Source organism: Astyanax mexicanus, chromosome 7 (assembly GCF_023375975.1).
Source record: "Astyanax mexicanus isolate ESR-SI-001 chromosome 7, AstMex3_surface, whole genome shotgun sequence".
Classification (NCBI taxonomy): domain Eukaryota; kingdom Metazoa; phylum Chordata; class Actinopteri; order Characiformes; family Acestrorhamphidae; genus Astyanax; species Astyanax mexicanus.
This window is the reverse complement of record NC_064414.1, coordinates 55,540,682-55,560,000: the sequence shown is the minus strand read 5'-3', so window position 1 is coordinate 55,560,000 and position 19,319 is coordinate 55,540,682. Positions and strand designations below refer to the sequence as shown.

Sequence of the window (19,319 nt, the reverse complement as noted above, 5' to 3'; positions counted from 1 at the left end):
AAGAGTTTATGCTGCTTTTGTTGGAGTAACTGTCTTATACTGTTGAGTGAGGTCATGATAATAAATCCTCATCCCACGATACACTGCTCGATACAGATGCTGAGATTTATAGTGTGTGTGTGTGTGTGTGCAAGCTTGTGTGCCCCTGTGGCAACTGCTATATTCCGTGCATAACCACACACACACACACACACACACACACACACACTCAGGTCAGTAACAAGCAGCGGAACGGCGCTAATGTCGCAGTTAGCCGCCCCAGGGGTGGTGACATCCTGCCTGAGAGTGAGTTCCAGTATATTCAAACAGCGGCTTCCCCTCGCCCTCGCTCACACACTTCCCCTCCGCCACGACCCGCTACACAAATATTCCCCCATTCCTACACAACAGAAACACCACCTCAACCACCCCCGTACCCCCCCCCCGTCCACCTGATCTCTACACCAGCCTTATCTGAGATCTGGGTCCTTTAGTCCTAAAGAAACCAGTACAATGACCCAAACAACTCCGAACCAGGCCTGACAAAACACACTGCAGAACCCCACACAGCCTGAATACCAGTAACACACACACACATTATTTACTTTATCTATACTACACACTCACTCTCTTTTAAAACTGGTCCAAAACTAATCAGATCAGAGTATGAATTTTTGCAGGATTTTAAAGGAACTGGCAAATTAAAGCATTGTGTTTGTCAATCTGATTGGATTGTACACACACACATCTATCATCACACTATCAGTTATCAAACTAGATTAAAAACTGTTCAAATACATAAAACTAATCAGATCAATGTGTAATTTATTTTGCTGTCTTTTAAAAGAACTGGCAACCAAAATCATCATGTTTGTCAATCTGCTTTAGCAGAACTTTAAACGAACTGGCAACCTAAATCATCATGTTGGTCAATCTGCTTTTGCATAATTTTAAAGGAACTGGCAACTTAAATCATCACAGTTGTAAATCTGTTTTTGATTAGTTTTAAGGAACTGGCAACCCAAAAAATCATGTTTGTCAGTCTGTTTTTGATTAGTTTTAAAGGAACTGGCAACCTAACGAATCATGTTTGTGAATCTGCTTTTGCATTATTTTAAAGGAACCGGCAACTTAAACCTCACAGTTGTAAATCTGTTTTTGATTAGTTTTAAAGGAACTGGCAACCCAAAGAATCATGTTTGTCAGTCTGTTTTTGATTAGTTTTAAAGGAACTGGCAACCTAACGAATCATGTTTGTGAATCTGCTTTTGCGTTATTTTAAAGGAACTGGCAACCTAAACCATCATGTTTGTCAATCTGCTTTCGCAGAATTTTAAAAGAACTGGCAACCTAAAGAGTCATGTTTGTCAATCTGCTTTTGCAGAATTTAAAGGAACTACAAACCTGCATCATCATGTTTGTCAATGTGAGTTTACAGAATTTTAAAGGAACTGGCAACCTATTTCATCATGTTTGTCAATCTGCGTTTGATCAGTTTTAAAGGAACTGGCAATCTGCATCATCATGTTTGTCAATGTGATTTTGCACAATTTTAAAAGAACTGGCAACCTATTTCATCATGTTTGTCAATCTGCTTTTGCTAAACTTCAAAGCAACTGGAAACCTAAATCGCAATGCTTGTCAATAACCTTTTGCAGAATTTTTAAGGAATTGGCAACCTAAAATAATCAGTCAGGAGGGAGTCAAGAATTAGGGGGAGGGGTCAGGGGTACGAGGAGGAGGGGCTAGGAATCAGGAGGAGGAGGAGTCAGAAGAATAAAGAAGGTGTTAGGAAGAGATGGGTTGGAAGTGGGAGGAGTCAGGTAGAGGAGCCTGGAGTCAAGGTTAAAAATACATACAACACAAACAAAACAACACACACACACACACAACACACACACACACAACATACAGACACAAAATTTGCATATTTACATAATTAAGCAAAACAAAAAAATCAGTAAGTGTGTGTTTTTAGAGGGTTTTTGTGTGTGTGTAGTTAGAGCATCTCAGTTTCACTGATAAGACCACCAGAGCACATGGGCTCACATTTTTAGCATGCCTCCACACACACACACACACACACACACACACACACACACACACACACACACACAGCCCTCAGCGCGCTAAGAGATGGACTCAGTGTCAGCTATCGATCACACACTCAGGTCTGCAGCTGGAGGGGACAGTACACTGCCGCATGGCCGCCCACACACTAACACACACTCACACACACTAACACACACACACACACTAACACACAGAATTAGGATTTTGAGGCTGAATAAGAATGTGAGGCAGATCGATACGTGTGGACTTCAGAGGAGTGTGAGACACACAGGACATCCAGACTACACACGCTCACACAAACACACACACACACACACCAACGGTTCACACTAGACACTGAAAAAAACTCTCTCTCTCTCTCTCTCTCTCTTTCTCTTTCTCTATTCTGTATCTTTCTCTCTCTGCCACTCTGTCACTCGCTTTACATTACCCCACATTAACTACCCCACATACACAATACATTACACTATTGACTATGTAACGCTACACATTAATTACCACTACACAATCACTACATTACCTCACACTCATTACCCCACACACTCACCACATTACACTACACACTCACTATGTAACACTACACACTTACTACCTCACATACTCACTACATTACCTTACTCTCCCACCTATGACACTTCACATTCACTACATAACCCTACACACTTATTAACTCACACTAACTACCTCACACACTCACTACATTACCTCGCACCCACACTCATTACTGCCAACACCCACTACCTTATAAATGCATTACCTCACACACACTGCTTACACTACACACAATCTTTAGCTCAATCAGTGCCTTACACACACGCACTACAATACACACTCATTACCACACACACTCTCTCTGAAAGGCTGCAGAAGTGAGAGATAATACAAAGTGTGTGTGTGTGAGAGAGTGAGAGAGAGAGAGAGATGTATTAGTTCATTCTTCTGTCTATGACGTTTATAGCGTCAATATTCATTATTTAATTAATTGATTGATTGATTGATTGATTGATTGATTGATTGATTGATTGATTAATCTCTTGTTTGTTTTTCCGGTATTTTTTCGGAATACTTGTGGTTCATTCCATCAGTGCTCTCTCTCTCTCTCTCTCTCTCTCTCTCTCTCTCTCTCTCTCTCTCTCTCTCTCACACACACACACACACGTTTATATTATTATTATTATTATTATTATTATTATTATTATTATTATTATTATTATTATTATTATTATTATTATTATTATTATTATTATGTATCTCAGTACTTTAAGCGCGCGAGTCTCCGCTCGCACAGCCCCGCCTGCTGTGTTAATCACAGCGCTGCGCTCGCGCTGCTACACAAACACACTGATACACAAATAATCTATTCATTCGATTAGAACAGTAATTAATATCATTATATTAATAATGTACAGTAATAATAATCACAGAAATCATAATAATCACATGCATAGTGTTAACACACATTTATAACAGACCTGTATTTGATTACATTTATTCTATTTATAATGTTTTATAGTAATAATACAATTAATAATGTAATCGAATTAGTAATAATGGAATTTGTATAGTTATTATTACTATGATGACAGCTGTTTCGTTTACAGGGTTAGATGGGAGTAATATAAAATATATAAAATGTTTAATTATATGACATAAAGCTGTAATTATGGTTTATTTATTTTATATATTAAATGTTGTTTGTTTTTTGTTTTAATTTATTTGTATATATATTTACATATGTTTAATTGCGCACTATCCACATTTAATATATAAAAATATATACATACAATAAAAATGAATTATTATTATTATTATTATTATTATTATTATTATTATTATTATTATTATTATTATTATTATTATTATTATTATTATTATTATTATTATATCGTTTTTATATATAATCTCACTGTTCCCGTATATGTCTATATGTGTGTGTGTGTGTGTGTGCGGTATGATCGCGCGGGGCGGCGCATCAAAGCGGAGCGGATCGCGCGCTGAGAACGAGGCGTCGCGAGCTCTAGAACTCCAGCAGCAGAGCCATCTCCCGCTATCTAGAACACACACACACACATATGTATCTACACACACACCGAAACAGCGCGCGCTGGAACTTCCATTACGTTAAAACCACGGATCAAAGATCAAAGGGCTGACAAATAAACAAATAGAGTAACTGTAACTTGATCCGCGCGATCAGAGCCGCGCGAGCCGCCGCATTCCAGCGCAGGTGCTGCACGCGGAGAGCGCGCACACAGGTATCAAACACACACACAGTCAATACAGTACATACACCAACAACAGCAATAATAATAATAATAATAATAATAATAATAATAATAATAATAATAATAATAATAATAATAATAATAATAATAATAATAAGAAGAAGAAGAAGAAGAAGAAGAAGAAGAAGAAGAAGAAGAAGAAGATCAAACGAACTTTCCAGGCTGGTTCTGATCCAGTGTTCCGCTGCCTCGCGCGCTGCAGGAGCTCGAGCTGCTGTTGTTTACTTGTTATTTCTAATCTCTGATTGATTATAAACAGCTTTCTGATCAGACTGATTGATTACACACACATACACACACACATACAGACTCATTCAGATACAGATACACAAACACAAACAACACTCACAGCGTTGCGTTTTCACACATGTTGTGCACGCGTGTGTGCGTGTGCGTGTGTGTATGTGTGTGTGTGTGTGTGTGTGTGTGTGCGCGTGTGCGTGTGTGTGTGTGTGTGTGTGTGTGTGTATGAGAGAGAGACCCTGAACCCAAACTTTAGCTGCACCACCTTCAGCTTTCCAATACATCATCATCATCATCATCATCATCATCAACATCATCATCAACATCATCATCATCACCTGGCCAGCAGGTGACCACAGGTACCATACACGCACACACATACCTACACATTCCAGATATATACCCAAACACATACACTTAATACAGAGTAATAAAATGAGATATTTTATCTAATATATTTACTATATGTATTGTATATCTAACTATATATAAGGTATTATTAAAGTTATATACATAATCTAAACCAGATGATTAGTCTATATTTGATGGATGTATATAATAGGAACGCAATTTATATATTATAAATGTATATGTGTACATGTATAAATATACATGTATAATTGTATATTTATAAATATATTACAAAATTATATTTGCAGAAAGCACTCATTCAGGTCAGCTCAGTTCTGTGCAACCTACAAAAATGCCATTACTCCTGTGTTTTTGTGTGAGTGTGTGTGTGTGTGTGTGTGTAACACTCCGTGCATGGCACCGAGGGTCCGGCCCTGATGATGAATTATAAGCCAAACACCCCCCCAACCCCCCCCACTCCACCCTGCACTCCTCTCTCTCCATCACTCCTTCTTACACAGGGTCCGAGGGTTGCCAAATAACTCCCCCGAATCCCCCCTTCACTCACACTCATCTCTGCACAAATTCAGCCGGCCGCAGTAAGTGTGTGCGTGTGTGTGTGTGTGTTTCATTCTTTTACAGGCAGGCCGTTTACTTTAACGTGTAACATGGGGTGACCCAAACCCCACATACACACTTACACACACCACACACTTACACACACCACACACACACACACACACCTCACACACACACACCTCTTACTCTTTCTATCTCTTTCTCACACACAAACACACACATGCATGGAGAAATCCAACTGTCTGCAAAGCATTCACACTGTTATCGCAAATAAAACTAAAGCTAGTGAACACACTTACGTAATGATAATAGAATAGCACAACAAAGAAATAATAGTTTGTGAAATGTATATATTTTTTTCACACTTATTAAAGCACTGATACTGTTCACAGTTATATATGTGAACAAACATACAAGCAAACACATAAATAGAGCAATATCACCATTACCACATATTACTGAGGTCATGTTCATTTATTGTACGATAAATCCATAATGTAATTATCATGACAGGCCTATAAACAAGGTATCTGTCTATCTATCTGTCTATCTACTGTACGTATCTCTCTGTCTGTCTGTCTGTCTTGCTATCAGATATATCTCTCATACATGGTAACCCTGGCCTGTTAACATCGCCATCAGCTCAGTATAATCAGGTGTGTTTAACCACGAAAACAAACTCTCGTAAAAACCACCATACAGAGCAACCGATCTCTCTACGGACAGACGGAACGATCGAGGGATGAAGAGAGAGGGGGAGAGAGAGAGAGAGAGAGAGAGAGAGAGAGCAAGAGATGAGGAGAAGAGAAGAGCAATAGAAGCTTGTTTACGTCTCTTACGATTCGATTTTTACAGCTCAGGTGTTTTTTAATCTGTTCAGTTTTCCTCACAGAGGCACACACAGGTACACACAGAGCGAGAGGGACGAGCAGAGAGAAAGAACGATAAAGAGAAGGAGGATTAAACAGAGAGAGAAATATATATAGAGAGAGAAAGAGTAAGGGATGAGGGAAGAGTGACTGAAGATGCTCATTTATGTCTCTTATGTTCTTAAAAATCGTACAGTTTTAAAGTGTTCTCAGGTGTTTTTATACAGGGATTCATTTTCTCCTTTTTTCAGCAAGAAAACTCCAAAAAATCACGTCATATAATACAAAAAGTGAGGGATAAGAAGAGAGAAAGAGAGAGAGAGAGAGAGAGAGAGAGAGAGAGTAAGGGATGAGGGAAGAGTGACTAAAGCTCATTTACATTTCTTATGGTCCTAAAATCCTACAGTTTTTAAAGTGTTCATACTCAGGTGTTTTTATACAAGAGATTAGTTTTCTCCTTCTTTTTAGCTGGAAACCCCCAAAAATATCACTGCAAATAATACAGAAAGCGAGGATAAGTAGAGGGTAAAGGGCAGCGAAGGATGAGATAAGAGAAAAGATAGAGAGAGAGAACGAGGGATAAGGAAAGAGAGGCATGGACGAACTGATCGGACGCTGAAGTTCTCCACATGCCTGTACACACTGATCTACACACACACAGTGAGAGATGGAGGGATGAATGGATAGAATAGAATGATATGACTGTCATATATCTCATTAATCTCATTTATCTCATTTATCTCATTTATTTCTCTTCATATCTCTGATGAGAAATCTCAGACTATCTCAAATGATCAGAAACAGGTGATAGAAGTGAAGTCATGCATGTGAACATATGAGATTAATAATGAACAGAGCGATTCACTGATTATTAATTATTTCAACATTTTTGAATGTGATAAATTTAGCAATTTACATTTTAGTTCACTTTTTTGTACTGGCCAGAATATTGAAAACGATATGCAGAGCAAGAAAGAGAGAAAGAGGAATGATAAAAGATCACAGACTGTATTTAGATTTTAAATATTAAATATTCAAAATTAATCTGTTTCTTGTTTTTCTTTATCATTCCAGCCACTTCAAAGCAAACGCAAGTGACAAAATAATGGAAATGGGGTAAAGAGGTATAGATTTTATGTATGTGTCTCTACACACTTGCGGAGATGGAAGGATGAAGAGAATGAAGGGATGGAGGCTTGGTTGTTAAGCTATGACATTTTTTTTATTTTTAATTGTCTGTTTGCATGTTTTTATTTCCAATTCCAGTTTTCTAGTGTAGATATTGGACGGAATAATGGAAACAGAAGCGTACATCTGATTATCCTGATGGAGAGATGGAGGGCCGGAGAAAGGAGAAGGAGGGATAAGAAAAGAGAGGGATGCAAGCATGTTTATGCTTTGATCATTTTTTTTATTTGATTGTTTTTTATTTGATTGATTCTAGTGTAGAGATTGGACGAAATAACGGAAACGGTGTGCAATACAGTGCTTTATGCATCTGATTATCCTGATGGAGAGATGAAGGATGGAGGGATGGAGAGAGGAGAAAAAGAAATAAGAAGAGAGGGATGGAAACGTGTTTTTGCTTTGATAATTTTATATTTGATTGTTTATATGTCTTAGCTTATAATTCTAGTCTAGAGGTTGGACAATATAATGGAAACAGAAGCGTACAGTGATAACAGTTATGTTTCTGATGTCAGACTGACGGAGGGATGGAGAGATAAAAGTATGAGGAGAGAAAAAGGAATGAGAGAAGGATGGATGGACTTTTAATGTCTTTTTTTAAAAATGTCCATGCTGGTTTACACTATTGGTTCCTAATTTTATTGATCAGAAATTGATCAGAATATTTGAGACAGTAAGTAAAGCTATCTCAGATGGAGAGATGGAGGGATGATGGTGATGATGATGATGATGATGATGATGGAGAGATGAAAAGAGAGGGATAGTTAGTGTTAGAATATGTTTTTAATATTTGTGGATATGTACATGTGTTAAATATTCTATTTCTAATTCTAGTGATTAGAGACTGGACAAAATATTGGAAATGTTGAAGTTTAACATTTAAATTTAAAGCTTTCAGAAATGGAGGGATGACGATAGACGATAGAGAAGGAAAAAAGAGATGCAAGAAGTGGAAGGAGGGAGGGAGGGAGGGCTGGGTGCAGTAAAAAAAAAGCTTGCCTTACGCTTTAAACATGTACGTACAGGTGTTTTCCCTATTTTAATTCTAATTTTAATTTATAAGAGATAAGAGACAAAATATCAGAAACATTATTAATGTTATTTAATCTGTCAGAGATGGAGGGATGATGGACGGTAGAGAAAGAAGGATGGAAAGAGAAGAAGCAAAGTGAGCTTATGCATTTAATACAGCAACTTATTTTCTTTGAATCTTTGAATGTTTAACATTATTTGTAATTTTTCTAATTTTGCTTTTAGAGATAATCAGGACAGAATATCAGAAACACTACACTTCCATCCCTCCATCCTTCACTTCTATACTTCTAAATGAGAGATGGAGGAATGAGAAAGTGCAGCAGTGACAGAGTGATGGCCAGATGTAGTAAATATATTTTAAAATTATTTCTAATTCTAGTTTTTCTAGTGAGATGTGGAGAAAATATTGAATACAGAACTTTGAAGTTTACAAATTAAGTCTGTCTATTAGAGATGGAGGGATGAAGACAGGAGAAAAGGGAGAGGGATGGAAAGAGAGAGGGATGCAGTTGTGCAGTGGAGCATGCTTATATTTTTTCCTACAATGTCTTAATTTAATTTTAGTGCTTACACAATTCCAAGTATACTTCTAATTGTATTTTTTTTAATATGAGAAGAGAACTCTTTTATATGTGAAGAGGAACGGTGGAGAAATGAAAAGATGAAGAGAAAGGGGGTGAACATAAAAAGCACCCTTTAAACACTTAATTGAATTTTTTTGTTTTGTGTTTTGTTCACACGTTTTAATCCCTAATCCGATTTTTTAAGCGATCGGACAGAACATCAAACAAAACACTAACGCCTTTTGTTTATTTGTTTGAATTAACTATATAAACTGAGAGAGATTAAGAAAGGAGGGATGAAAAAAGGATTAAAACGTCGGAAATGAATGTAGGTACGAAGTGAAGTACAGCTCGAGTTCATAATCTTTTTGTTTGTTTGTTTTTTGTTTTTACGTTATTTTTAACTCCAGTTTTATTTCCAGCCCTAAATGAACAAAACAAAATATTGCAAACACAGACAAACACAGACACACAGGCAGAAAGAAAGAATAAATGAATAAAAGAACAATAACGCAGAGTATTGCTCTTTTTTGCTGATAGTTTTTATAGATTTTTTATAAGTTTTGCTTGTTTTTTTTTTTTGTTTTTTCGTTTAACACGCGAAACGCGCTGCACGTGATGCGCCTGTTCGGAGCACGAGCGCTTAAACTAGAAAAGGACGCGCTGCACAAATAATAAAGTATATATAGACCATATAAAAGATAAGTTGCGATGATTATAGATTGTGTTCGAAAATGGTTTAATATTGTCGGATGCGTGCATGTGTTAAATATTCTCTGTTTCTAATTCTAGTGTGATTAGAGACTGGACAAAATATCGAAAACGCAGAAGTTCAATTTAAATTTAAAGCTTCCAGAGATGGAGGGATGACGATTGAGACTGAGATGGAAGAAAAGAGATGAAATAGGTGGAAGGAGGGAGGGAAGGAGGGATGAATAAAAGATTAAGTTGTTTCAAAGATTAAAGTGTTAAGAACACTTTGCAAAAAGGTTACATTAATTAAAAGTACCAAAACGAATGATAGTAATAAAAATAAGGCTAGTTGACAAGAGATAGTACCATGCTGTTTTAAGTTTTAACCTTTTAAAACAATATTTTTATGCATAAAAATATGTTCGCAATGTTTTTAATAAGTTAAATAGTGCTATGATGTTTATAAATATATTGCTGAGTAGTGTTTATTGATGTTTTTTTTTTATGCTTTTTTAAAAGTAAAGTGTTACCCTGAGATAAAAGTGATAAAACAGATAAAAGAGATGCGGGACTGACCTGCTGGGACATCCTGAACAGGAGGTTGGTGTCAGTGTTCTGCTGCTGCCATGTCCCCATGTAGCCCGGCTCCGCGCTGGCCGGTCGCGTGCTGAACTGCATGGAGCTGTGAGCTGCCGCTGCCGCTGCCGCTGAGGCTGCCGCCGCTCCTCGCGAGCCGCCGCCGCCGCCTCCTCCGTCTCCTGCTGCCCGGTCGTCTCGCGCTCTCCTCCCGCCGCCGCTCCCCTCGTCCGTCGCGGGCTCGGACCCCGCTCTCACATCCAGCTCCGTCTCTGCAGACTTGCGGGTGACGGGGACGGTGGGTGACGGTGGCCGGTGGTGACCGTAGAGGTAGAGAGTGGTGGTGGCAGCAGAGGTGGCGGTTCGGGTTCAGGTTCAGGTGGTGAAGGCGGTCACGTTAGAGTTGGTGGTAGAGGTGGTGGCGTGCGTGCGTGCGTGTGTGTGCGCGCGCGCACGGGAGCGCGAGAGAGTGCGCGCGGGGGAGAGAGAGAGAGAAAGAGAGAGAGAGAGATAGATAGAAAAGAGTGAGGCGCGAGGTTGAGAACAAGAAAAAAACAAAACAACAACAACTACTGGAACTAGAAGTAGAAGAAGAAGCGAAGAAGCTTCCTCTCTCTCTTTCTTTCTTTTCTTTCCTCTCTTTCTTTCCTCCCTTTGTTTTCTTCTCTTTTCTTTCTAACTCTCTCCTTCCTCCAGCAGTCTCTCTCTCTCTTTTTTTCTTTTCCTGCCTTTCTCCGGAGAGAGAGAGAGAAAGAGAGGACAGGCGCGCGCTGCCGCCGGTGAGCTCAGAGTCAGTCAGAGTGTGTGTGAGTGAGTGTCTGAGTGAGTGAGGGAGCGTGCGCGTGCTTGTGTGTGTGTGTGTGTGTGTGGAGAGAGTTCATTCAGCAGCAGCGCGCGCTGGAGATTTCCTCGGGGGCCACATGTGCGCGCGCAGAGGGCAGGGCGAGCGAGGGGTGAGCGAGGTAAGCACAGAAAGAGAGAGAGAGAGAGAGAGAGAGAGAGAGAGAGAGAGAGAGAGAGAGAGAGAGAGAGAGAAAGAGAGAGAGAAGAAGGAGGAGGAGGAGGAGGGAGAGGGAGAGAAAGGGGGGGGGTGGCAGAAGAGATGGAGAAGGAGGAGAGGACACACACACACACACACACACCTCCCGCGTGCTCTTCTCTCTGTGTCACTCAGGACTGCTCCTCTCTCTCTCTCTCTCCCTCTCTTTCTGTCTTACACACACACACACACACACACACACACACACACACACACACACACACACACACACACAAACTCTCTCGCTCTCTCTCTCTCTTTCTCTCACACACACACACACTCTCACACGTGTGTATAAGTAGGTGTACCTACACATTCCAAGCAGAAGTCACTTGCCAAACAAACCCACTCACCCAACGCGCGCCCTTTCACCCTCACACACACACACACACACACACCGCACCACAACACACACCCCATCCTAGTCACACAAAGTCACATCTATTACTGTATAGTGTATCTATAATAATAATAAAGTATAATAATTATAATAATTCCAGGTGATTAAAATATGTAATAGGTATAAACGTGCTTAAACATAAAAGAAAAACATCTGTCTCACTCTCATCATATAACCCCCTCCCTCTCTCCCTCCCTCCCTCCCTCTCTTTCTGTCTTCCAGCTGTGGATCAGGTGCTCTCTCTCTCTCTCTCTCTCTCTCTCTCTCTCTCTCTCTCTCTCACACACACACACACACACACTTTCTATTTTTGTATCTATCAATCCTCACTCTCCCTGTAATTCTTCTCTTCACTCTCTCTTATTCTATTTTTCCGTATCACTATCTCTCTCTCTCTTTTCTTTCTCGCTCTTTATAAATCTCCTATACATTTTTAGTTCTGTATTTCTCACATTCTTTCTTCTGTTTCTCTCTTCTTTTCTCAATTTCTCTCTATTTCTCTATTTCTTTTGATTGGTTATCTCAATCACTCTCTTTTTTATCAAGATGAAAGATTCAGAGTGTCTTCATTGTTATGACTATAAAGACAATGCTGTCAAAGCTTTGCAACAATAACAACAATAATAAAATATAATGAACAATAAAATAAAAAAAAAAGGGAATAACAGTAGAAAATATATAGTTTGTAGAATTATGTAAAATGTAAATACTGTATATCTTTATACACAAATATTTTACCTAAAATGAATAAGAACAGTGTATACAGTAATAGGTGTAAATAGTGAACAGTGTGGTATGGGGAGGTATAGTGAGGTATGGTGATAAAAGTAAAGCTTTTTTTAACCCATATATTACCCATATATCTCTTTATCAGTCCTCCCTCTTTCTCTCAATTCTTTCTCACTCTTTCATTAATAAACTATATCTCTCTATAAATCTATCCTCTTTTTTTTCACCTTTTCTCTCTTTTTCCTTTCTGTATGTATCTCTCCATCACCCCTTTTTCCACATTTCCTTTCATAGTTTATGGCTCTAACTCTTTAGATTTCTTTTTTAAAGACGAAAGATTAAACTTATTTTAATTGTTATGACTATGAAGACAACAATAGCAGCAATAGTTACAACATAAGTGAATAACAGTAGTAAATATATTCTAATATAATTACAAAATTATACATATAAATGTATATATTTGTATCTATACACATAATAACGGAGGTAAAGTGATGCCAGTAAAGCTTTCATAAGCTTTTATAAGCACTCTCTCTTTACCCATATATCTCTCTATCAGTTCTTTCTCTTCCTTTTATCTATATCTCTCTCTATCAATCCTCCCTCGTTCCCTCTCTACCTCTCTCCCTCTCCATTTCATTCTTTCTCTGTCTATTTCTATAAATCTCCTTCTATCAACCCCTCTGTCTTCTCTTTCCAGACAAACTCCTCTGCGCTCGGTTAGCACTGTGTGTGTGAGTGTGTGTGTGTGTGAGGGAGTGTGTGTATGTGTGTGTGTGTGTGTGTGTGTGTGGGAGCATGCGTGTGTGTCGGGCCAGAGAGCGTCTGAGTCAACTGCTCTCTCTGCTCACTGACACTCAATGACTCTCTCTCTCTCTCTCTCTCTCTCTCTCTCTCTGTCTCTTCCACTCCCCCACTGAGAGAGAGAGAGAGTAAAAAAGAGCAAGAGGAAGGGAGGGGGCAAGCGAAAGAGAGAAAGTGAGAGAGAGAGAGAAAGAGAGGAAGCCCTGATTGTCCCTGTCTTATTACGGCTCATGCTCCTCTACAGCAATCCTCAGAGGAGCTGATACTGTCTAAAACACACACACACACACACACGCACACACACACGCACACACACACACACATACACACACACGCACACAGTCGTGTACACAATTGTACTAAACACACTTCAGGCTGTGCTCTATAATAAACACTTATAAACACACACACATGGAGAGACATTACACACTGTTCTAATGTCTATTTAAACACACATGTAAACACACACTCTCACACACACATACACAAACATACGTTCACAAGCTATGCACACACACACAGACGCACACTCCTCAGACCTCAGAGTCTCACACACACTCTGAAAACACAATGGTGTGAAAGTAGCAGCAGAACAGCAGCCGGACCCGGTTCTGTTCGCATTCGGACTTGGCTGTGATATTGTTGGGGTTTCTGCATTGTATTTGTGCTCACACTTGTTTTAATTACACTGTGAGGACCCACAGTCCCCATGAGGACATTGAGCTGGGGACAGATGGTAGGGTGAAGGTCAGGTGTAGAATTAGGACGGTTTTAGGACGCACCTGAATCTTCAAAGCTACGGTAGGTTGATGTGTGTTAGTGTATTCTGTACATTTAGAGTTGCAGGAAAAAGTATGTGAACTCTTTGGGATTATAATTGTATTTATAATATAATATAATAATATAATAATATTATATTTGAACTGAAACAGTTTAGTGAAGAGGAATGATCCAGAATTCCTCCTGACCGTTCTGCAGGTCTGATCTGCAGCTACAGGAAACCATTGGTTGAGGTTTTTGCTGCTAAAGGAGGATCAACCAGTTATTAAATCCAAAGATTCACATATTTTTCTCTCACTGTGAACAACTGTTAACATGTTGTGTTCAATAAAAAACATGCAAACACATATATATAAAATGTTTAGTGTGGTTTTAGTTTAATCAGACTGTGTTTGTCTATTGTTGTGACGTAGATGAAGATCAGAACACATTTAAGGACCAGTTTATGCAGAAATACAAGTATAATCCCAAAGAGTTCACATACTTTTTCTTGTTATCATTACCTACAGTACGTGGGCGGAGTCTCTCTATACTTTTTACTTCACACTGATTGGTTCGTAGTTTCTAATTGATTTCTGCAGAAGAACGAGTGTAACAGATTCCCTTTCTTTTTCTTCTTCTATTGTTTATAAGCTGACTAATGGACTGCCTCAACTTATTGTAATTGGTATGAAACAAGTCAGAACCGTCCAATAAAGAGTTTTACACTTTAAACCAACCGGACCTCCAATTTTATTTTGTTATTTGGTCCAGACTGTGGGAATCATGTATTTTCTTGTACATTATTTTTAAATGTTTTATTGCTTATACCATTATTTTACGAGCTGTTGTCTAATCAGAATAGACCTACTAAACCTAATAGAACTACCAATGAACTAGTTTATAAACAAGCAGTAACTTGGCCCCGCCCACTGCACTGGAAAACAATAGTACCACCGCCACTAACAGCAGTAACAGCAAAGCAACAGCTCATTTTTACCAATTTAATTTGATTTAAAACACTTTTTAATCATTTTAATCAGTATTTTGTACTGTTTAGGATGTGGTTTATGAAATAAAAAAGTCAATATGAAATTACACACATGCTCTCAATGCAAAACTATTAAAACTGTCATTATTTTTTTAGTGAATTGGATGTATTTGCTGTATAGATTTTATAGTAGAATATTATATTCTTCTTTCCATCACTGTAGATAATAATTCAGGTCTGAAAGGGTTAAACCTGCTATTTTAGTTCGACTAAAAACAGTACACACTGCATAGGAGTGAAAGCAGCCTTATTAAATAACACAGTGATACAGTCAAGTCAATGTAGAAAAACCAACACGTGTGTGTGTGTGTTAATATAGTAGCTGTTTATAATAGAAAGGCAGCTGAAGGTATTTTAAGGTGTCTGGAACAGTGTTGGTTTTTATAACAGTCTGGTGCCTTTGTCTTCATTTTCATTTACTTATAATGGAACTAAACACACACACACACACACACACACACACACGCACATACCATCAGTGTGACAGGGCACGTAATTACACACACACTTGTCCCCATTCAGGCTTGCATACACACACACACACACACACACACACACACATGCTGAGGGAACCCCTGTGTGGATGCTTTCAGATTTTAATTAAGAAAAAAATGAGGAAGAGCCTCCATTTCTGCCAAATTAGTCCCAGCAGCCGAGAGAGCCACAACAGCAGCAATACAAAGGGACACACACACACACACACACACACACACACACATGCATGCATCTCTTTATACACACACACACTTCACATGACGAGACATTTCCAGAGAAAAATGTCATGTGCGTAATGAACCTATTTTTTGTTATTATTGTGCATATTCCTCTCTCTCTCTCTCTCCTCTCTCAGACACTAAAATGACAGTATTTAAGCCTCAGAGTCAATCTGAGCAAGATGCCATGGTGTGTGTGTGCGTGTGCGTGTGTGTGTGTGTGTGTGTGTGTGTGTGTGGCTAAGAGGAATGGTTTCAATGCAGCTGCATTTAATAGAAAAATGTATCTCCCCTTAAAAGCAACGGCATTGAAAACATTACCCTTAATATACTGTACACACATTACCATTCAATTCACTTTCATTTATTTATTATTTCTCCTACATAGTAAATGAATAGTGAAGTGATCTATCAGATTATGAAGGAACACATAATAAATTAACAGTGTTAAATAAACTAAAATATTATCCTGTACAACAGAGGAAACTCTCACTCTTCCTTTCCTGAAGCAGTCCTGATGAGTGCCAGTTCCATCATAATAATCTTTTTGATGGTCTTTTTTGTGACTGCACTTGAGGATTCTCTTAAAGTTCTTGAAATTCTTCTTTTTGGATTATTTCTTGCTTCTCGTAACCTGGATTCGAACATTACTCAAATATTCACTATTCACTGTATACCTGTAACTCTACCTCTTCACTACTTTACTTTAACTGATGCTCTCAAACACTTTATTAAGAGACAAGAAATTCAAGTAATTAACTCTTGATGAGTTCAGCACAGCTGTTAACTGAAAGCCTGAATTCCAGGAGACTCTACCTCATAAAACTGACTGAGAAAATCCAGCAGAGATGTTCAAAACTGACCATCTAAACAAGAGGAGCTACTTTGAAGAATCTAAAATATAAAACATATTCTGGTTTATGTTTTTCTTTATAGTTTGGATGAGTTTAATATTAATCTAAAACGCGGAACGTTATAGACTATAATAAACATAACGCACTCTCATTTAATTTCATTTTCAATTTGGTAAATTAAAGAAACTCATAATTTTTCTATTTTTTCAGAGCTTATGTACACTTATTGACAAAAAATAAAAAGTACAGATCTGGATTGCTGTGCTTCTCCTGCTGCCCTATAAAAAGTTATTGAGGCAACCTTTGTGTAGTGTACCTCCTGGTGAGAGATTGCTGACTGATGAATACAGGTTCTGTTTGAGATCTGATGATGGTTAACTGTTAGCGTTTTAGCGCTTCAATCCTGCCTTTGAAAACTGCAGGTGTGATGAATAATCTGGTGATCATCTCGTACAGTGAGAGTCGGTTACCCCTAGTAGTGAAAGGAGGAACATTACTAACAGTGATCTCAGTGATCTGTGCAGAACATCCTGCAGATACATGTGTTGCTGCTTTCTCTCCTGCAGAACTTTCATTTTTCAGCAGGATTATGTTCACCCACACACAGCAAGGGTTTCCCAGGAACGTGTGTGTGTGTGTATAAGTGGGTTAGGTGGTAAGCGGTGTAGAGAGACAGTCAGGGCTGGTGTGTGTTAAAAGCCTGCTGTACAGCGCTAATGACAGCTAGCGCTAACCTTTAGCTCTGTAATCTCCGCCGCTCGCTCTGATCAGACCCGTCGCTCTCTCTCTCCGTCTACAGCAGCAGCAGCACGACACCAGAACTTAACATACCTCCTTTTGTTCCTCCTTTCATCCCTCTCTCTCTCTCTCTCTCTCTCTCTCTCTCTCTCTCTATGGACACTGAAGGCCACATTATTTCAGGTAAATGGACAGTAATGGGAGTCGACTGTCACACTGTCGCCCGCCGCCGCTCCCGTCTTTATTCCAACTCTCTCTCTCTCCATCTATTTTATCCCTCTTTCTCTCTCTCTCCATCTATTCTCTCTCTCTCTCTCTCTCTCTTCATTTAAGTGAATAAAGGATGTTAAATGAATGAATACAGACATCAAGTAAAGCTGCTCTTTTTACTTCTCTTCTTTTGTCCTCTGTTCTGTTACGTTTCTTTTTCCGCTTACATCTTTATTCCTCCCTCTTTCTCTCTCTTTATCTATCTATCTCTATCTCTATTTATTTCAATGAATGAAGGATGGCAAATAAATAAAAACATACAACAATGATTTTTTTCCCTTTTTCTTCTCATCACTTTTTTTCTCTTCTTCTTTTTACTTTACTTTACTCTTTCTGACTTACAGTATGTTTTCTTCTCATTTTTGCTCTTCTCTTTTTATTATATTCTCTCTTTTACTTTTCTCTCTTCACTTTACTTCTCTTCTTTTTTCCTCTGTTCTTTATTCCCTGTTTCTCTCTCCCACTCCATCTTTCTCTAACTCTCTCTATCATTTTATTTCAGTGAATAAAGGATGGTAAATGAATGAAACATACAATAAATCATTTTTTTCTCTTTATTTCTCGTCACTTCTCTTCTCTTCTTTTTACTTATTTCTGACTTCTGTTTTCTTCTCGTTTTTGCTCTTCTGTTGTTTCTTATATTCTCTATTCTCTTGTTCTCTTTTTTCTCAGTACTTTTATCCTACTTCTCTTTTCTGTCTTTCTGACTCTCTCCATCTATTCTCTCTCTCTCTCTCTCTTTATTTTAGTGAATAAAGGATGGTGAATGAATGAATACAGACATTAAGTAAAGCTGCTCTTTTTATTCCTTTCTTTTTTCGCATCTTCTCTTTATGTCGCTTCTGACTTCTGTTTTCTTATCATTTTTATGTGTCCCTCTTCTCTTCTCCTCTGTTCCTTTACTTCTCACCCTCCTTTTTCCATTCACATCATTATTCCAACTCTCTCTCAGTCTCTCTGTCTCACTCCATTTTTTCTCTAATTCTCTCTCTATCTGTCTCTTAGAATTATATTTTTTCTAATTACTTCTCATCGCTTCTTTTCTCTTCTCTTCTTTTTACTTCTTTCTGACCTCTGTTTTCTTCTCATTTCTTTTCTTTTCTTCTCATTTCTATTCTTTTTTTTCTTATATTCTCCCTTCTTCCATTTTCCTCTCTTTTCTCTTTACTTCTATCCCCTTCTCTTTCTTTATTTCAGTGAATGAAGGATAGTAAATTAATGAATACAGACATCAATTAAAGCTGCTTGTCTCTCCTCCATCACGGCTCCTCAGAACTCACACATATCTCACATTCTCCAGCCCCACAAATCACTTTCTCACTGTTACTCTCTCTCTCTCTTTCTCTCTCTCTCTCCCTCTCTCTCTCTCTCTCTCTCTCTCTCTCGTGCGCTCTCGCGCCGTGTTGCTCTCTTGATTTTTCGAGTGCCTCTCAGTCGCTCAGCTTCAGCCTCCCCATTAATAGCTCTCTCTTATTTGGGAGGTTTCTCTCCCTCTCTTCCTCCCTCTATCTCTCCCTCTCTCTCT

The 19,319-nt window shown here is 38.6% G+C and overlaps 1 protein-coding gene across 3 annotated transcripts in view; it reads right to left on the bottom strand.

The window, feature by feature from the left end:
• The window catches only part of bnc2 (basonuclin 2), a 313,165-nt gene that overhangs the window by 177,613 nt on the left and 116,233 nt on the right, over positions 1–19,319 (bottom strand). For 2 of the 3 annotated variants that reach the window (XM_049481634.1, XM_022666779.2), the window contains exon 2: positions 10,435–10,713. In XM_049481634.1, the coding sequence (XP_049337591.1) occupies positions 10,435–10,713 (279 nt within the window). Of the gene's footprint in view, positions 1–10,434; positions 10,799–19,319 lie in introns of those variants that run through there. The other variant, XM_049481633.1, reaches the window with a different exon arrangement.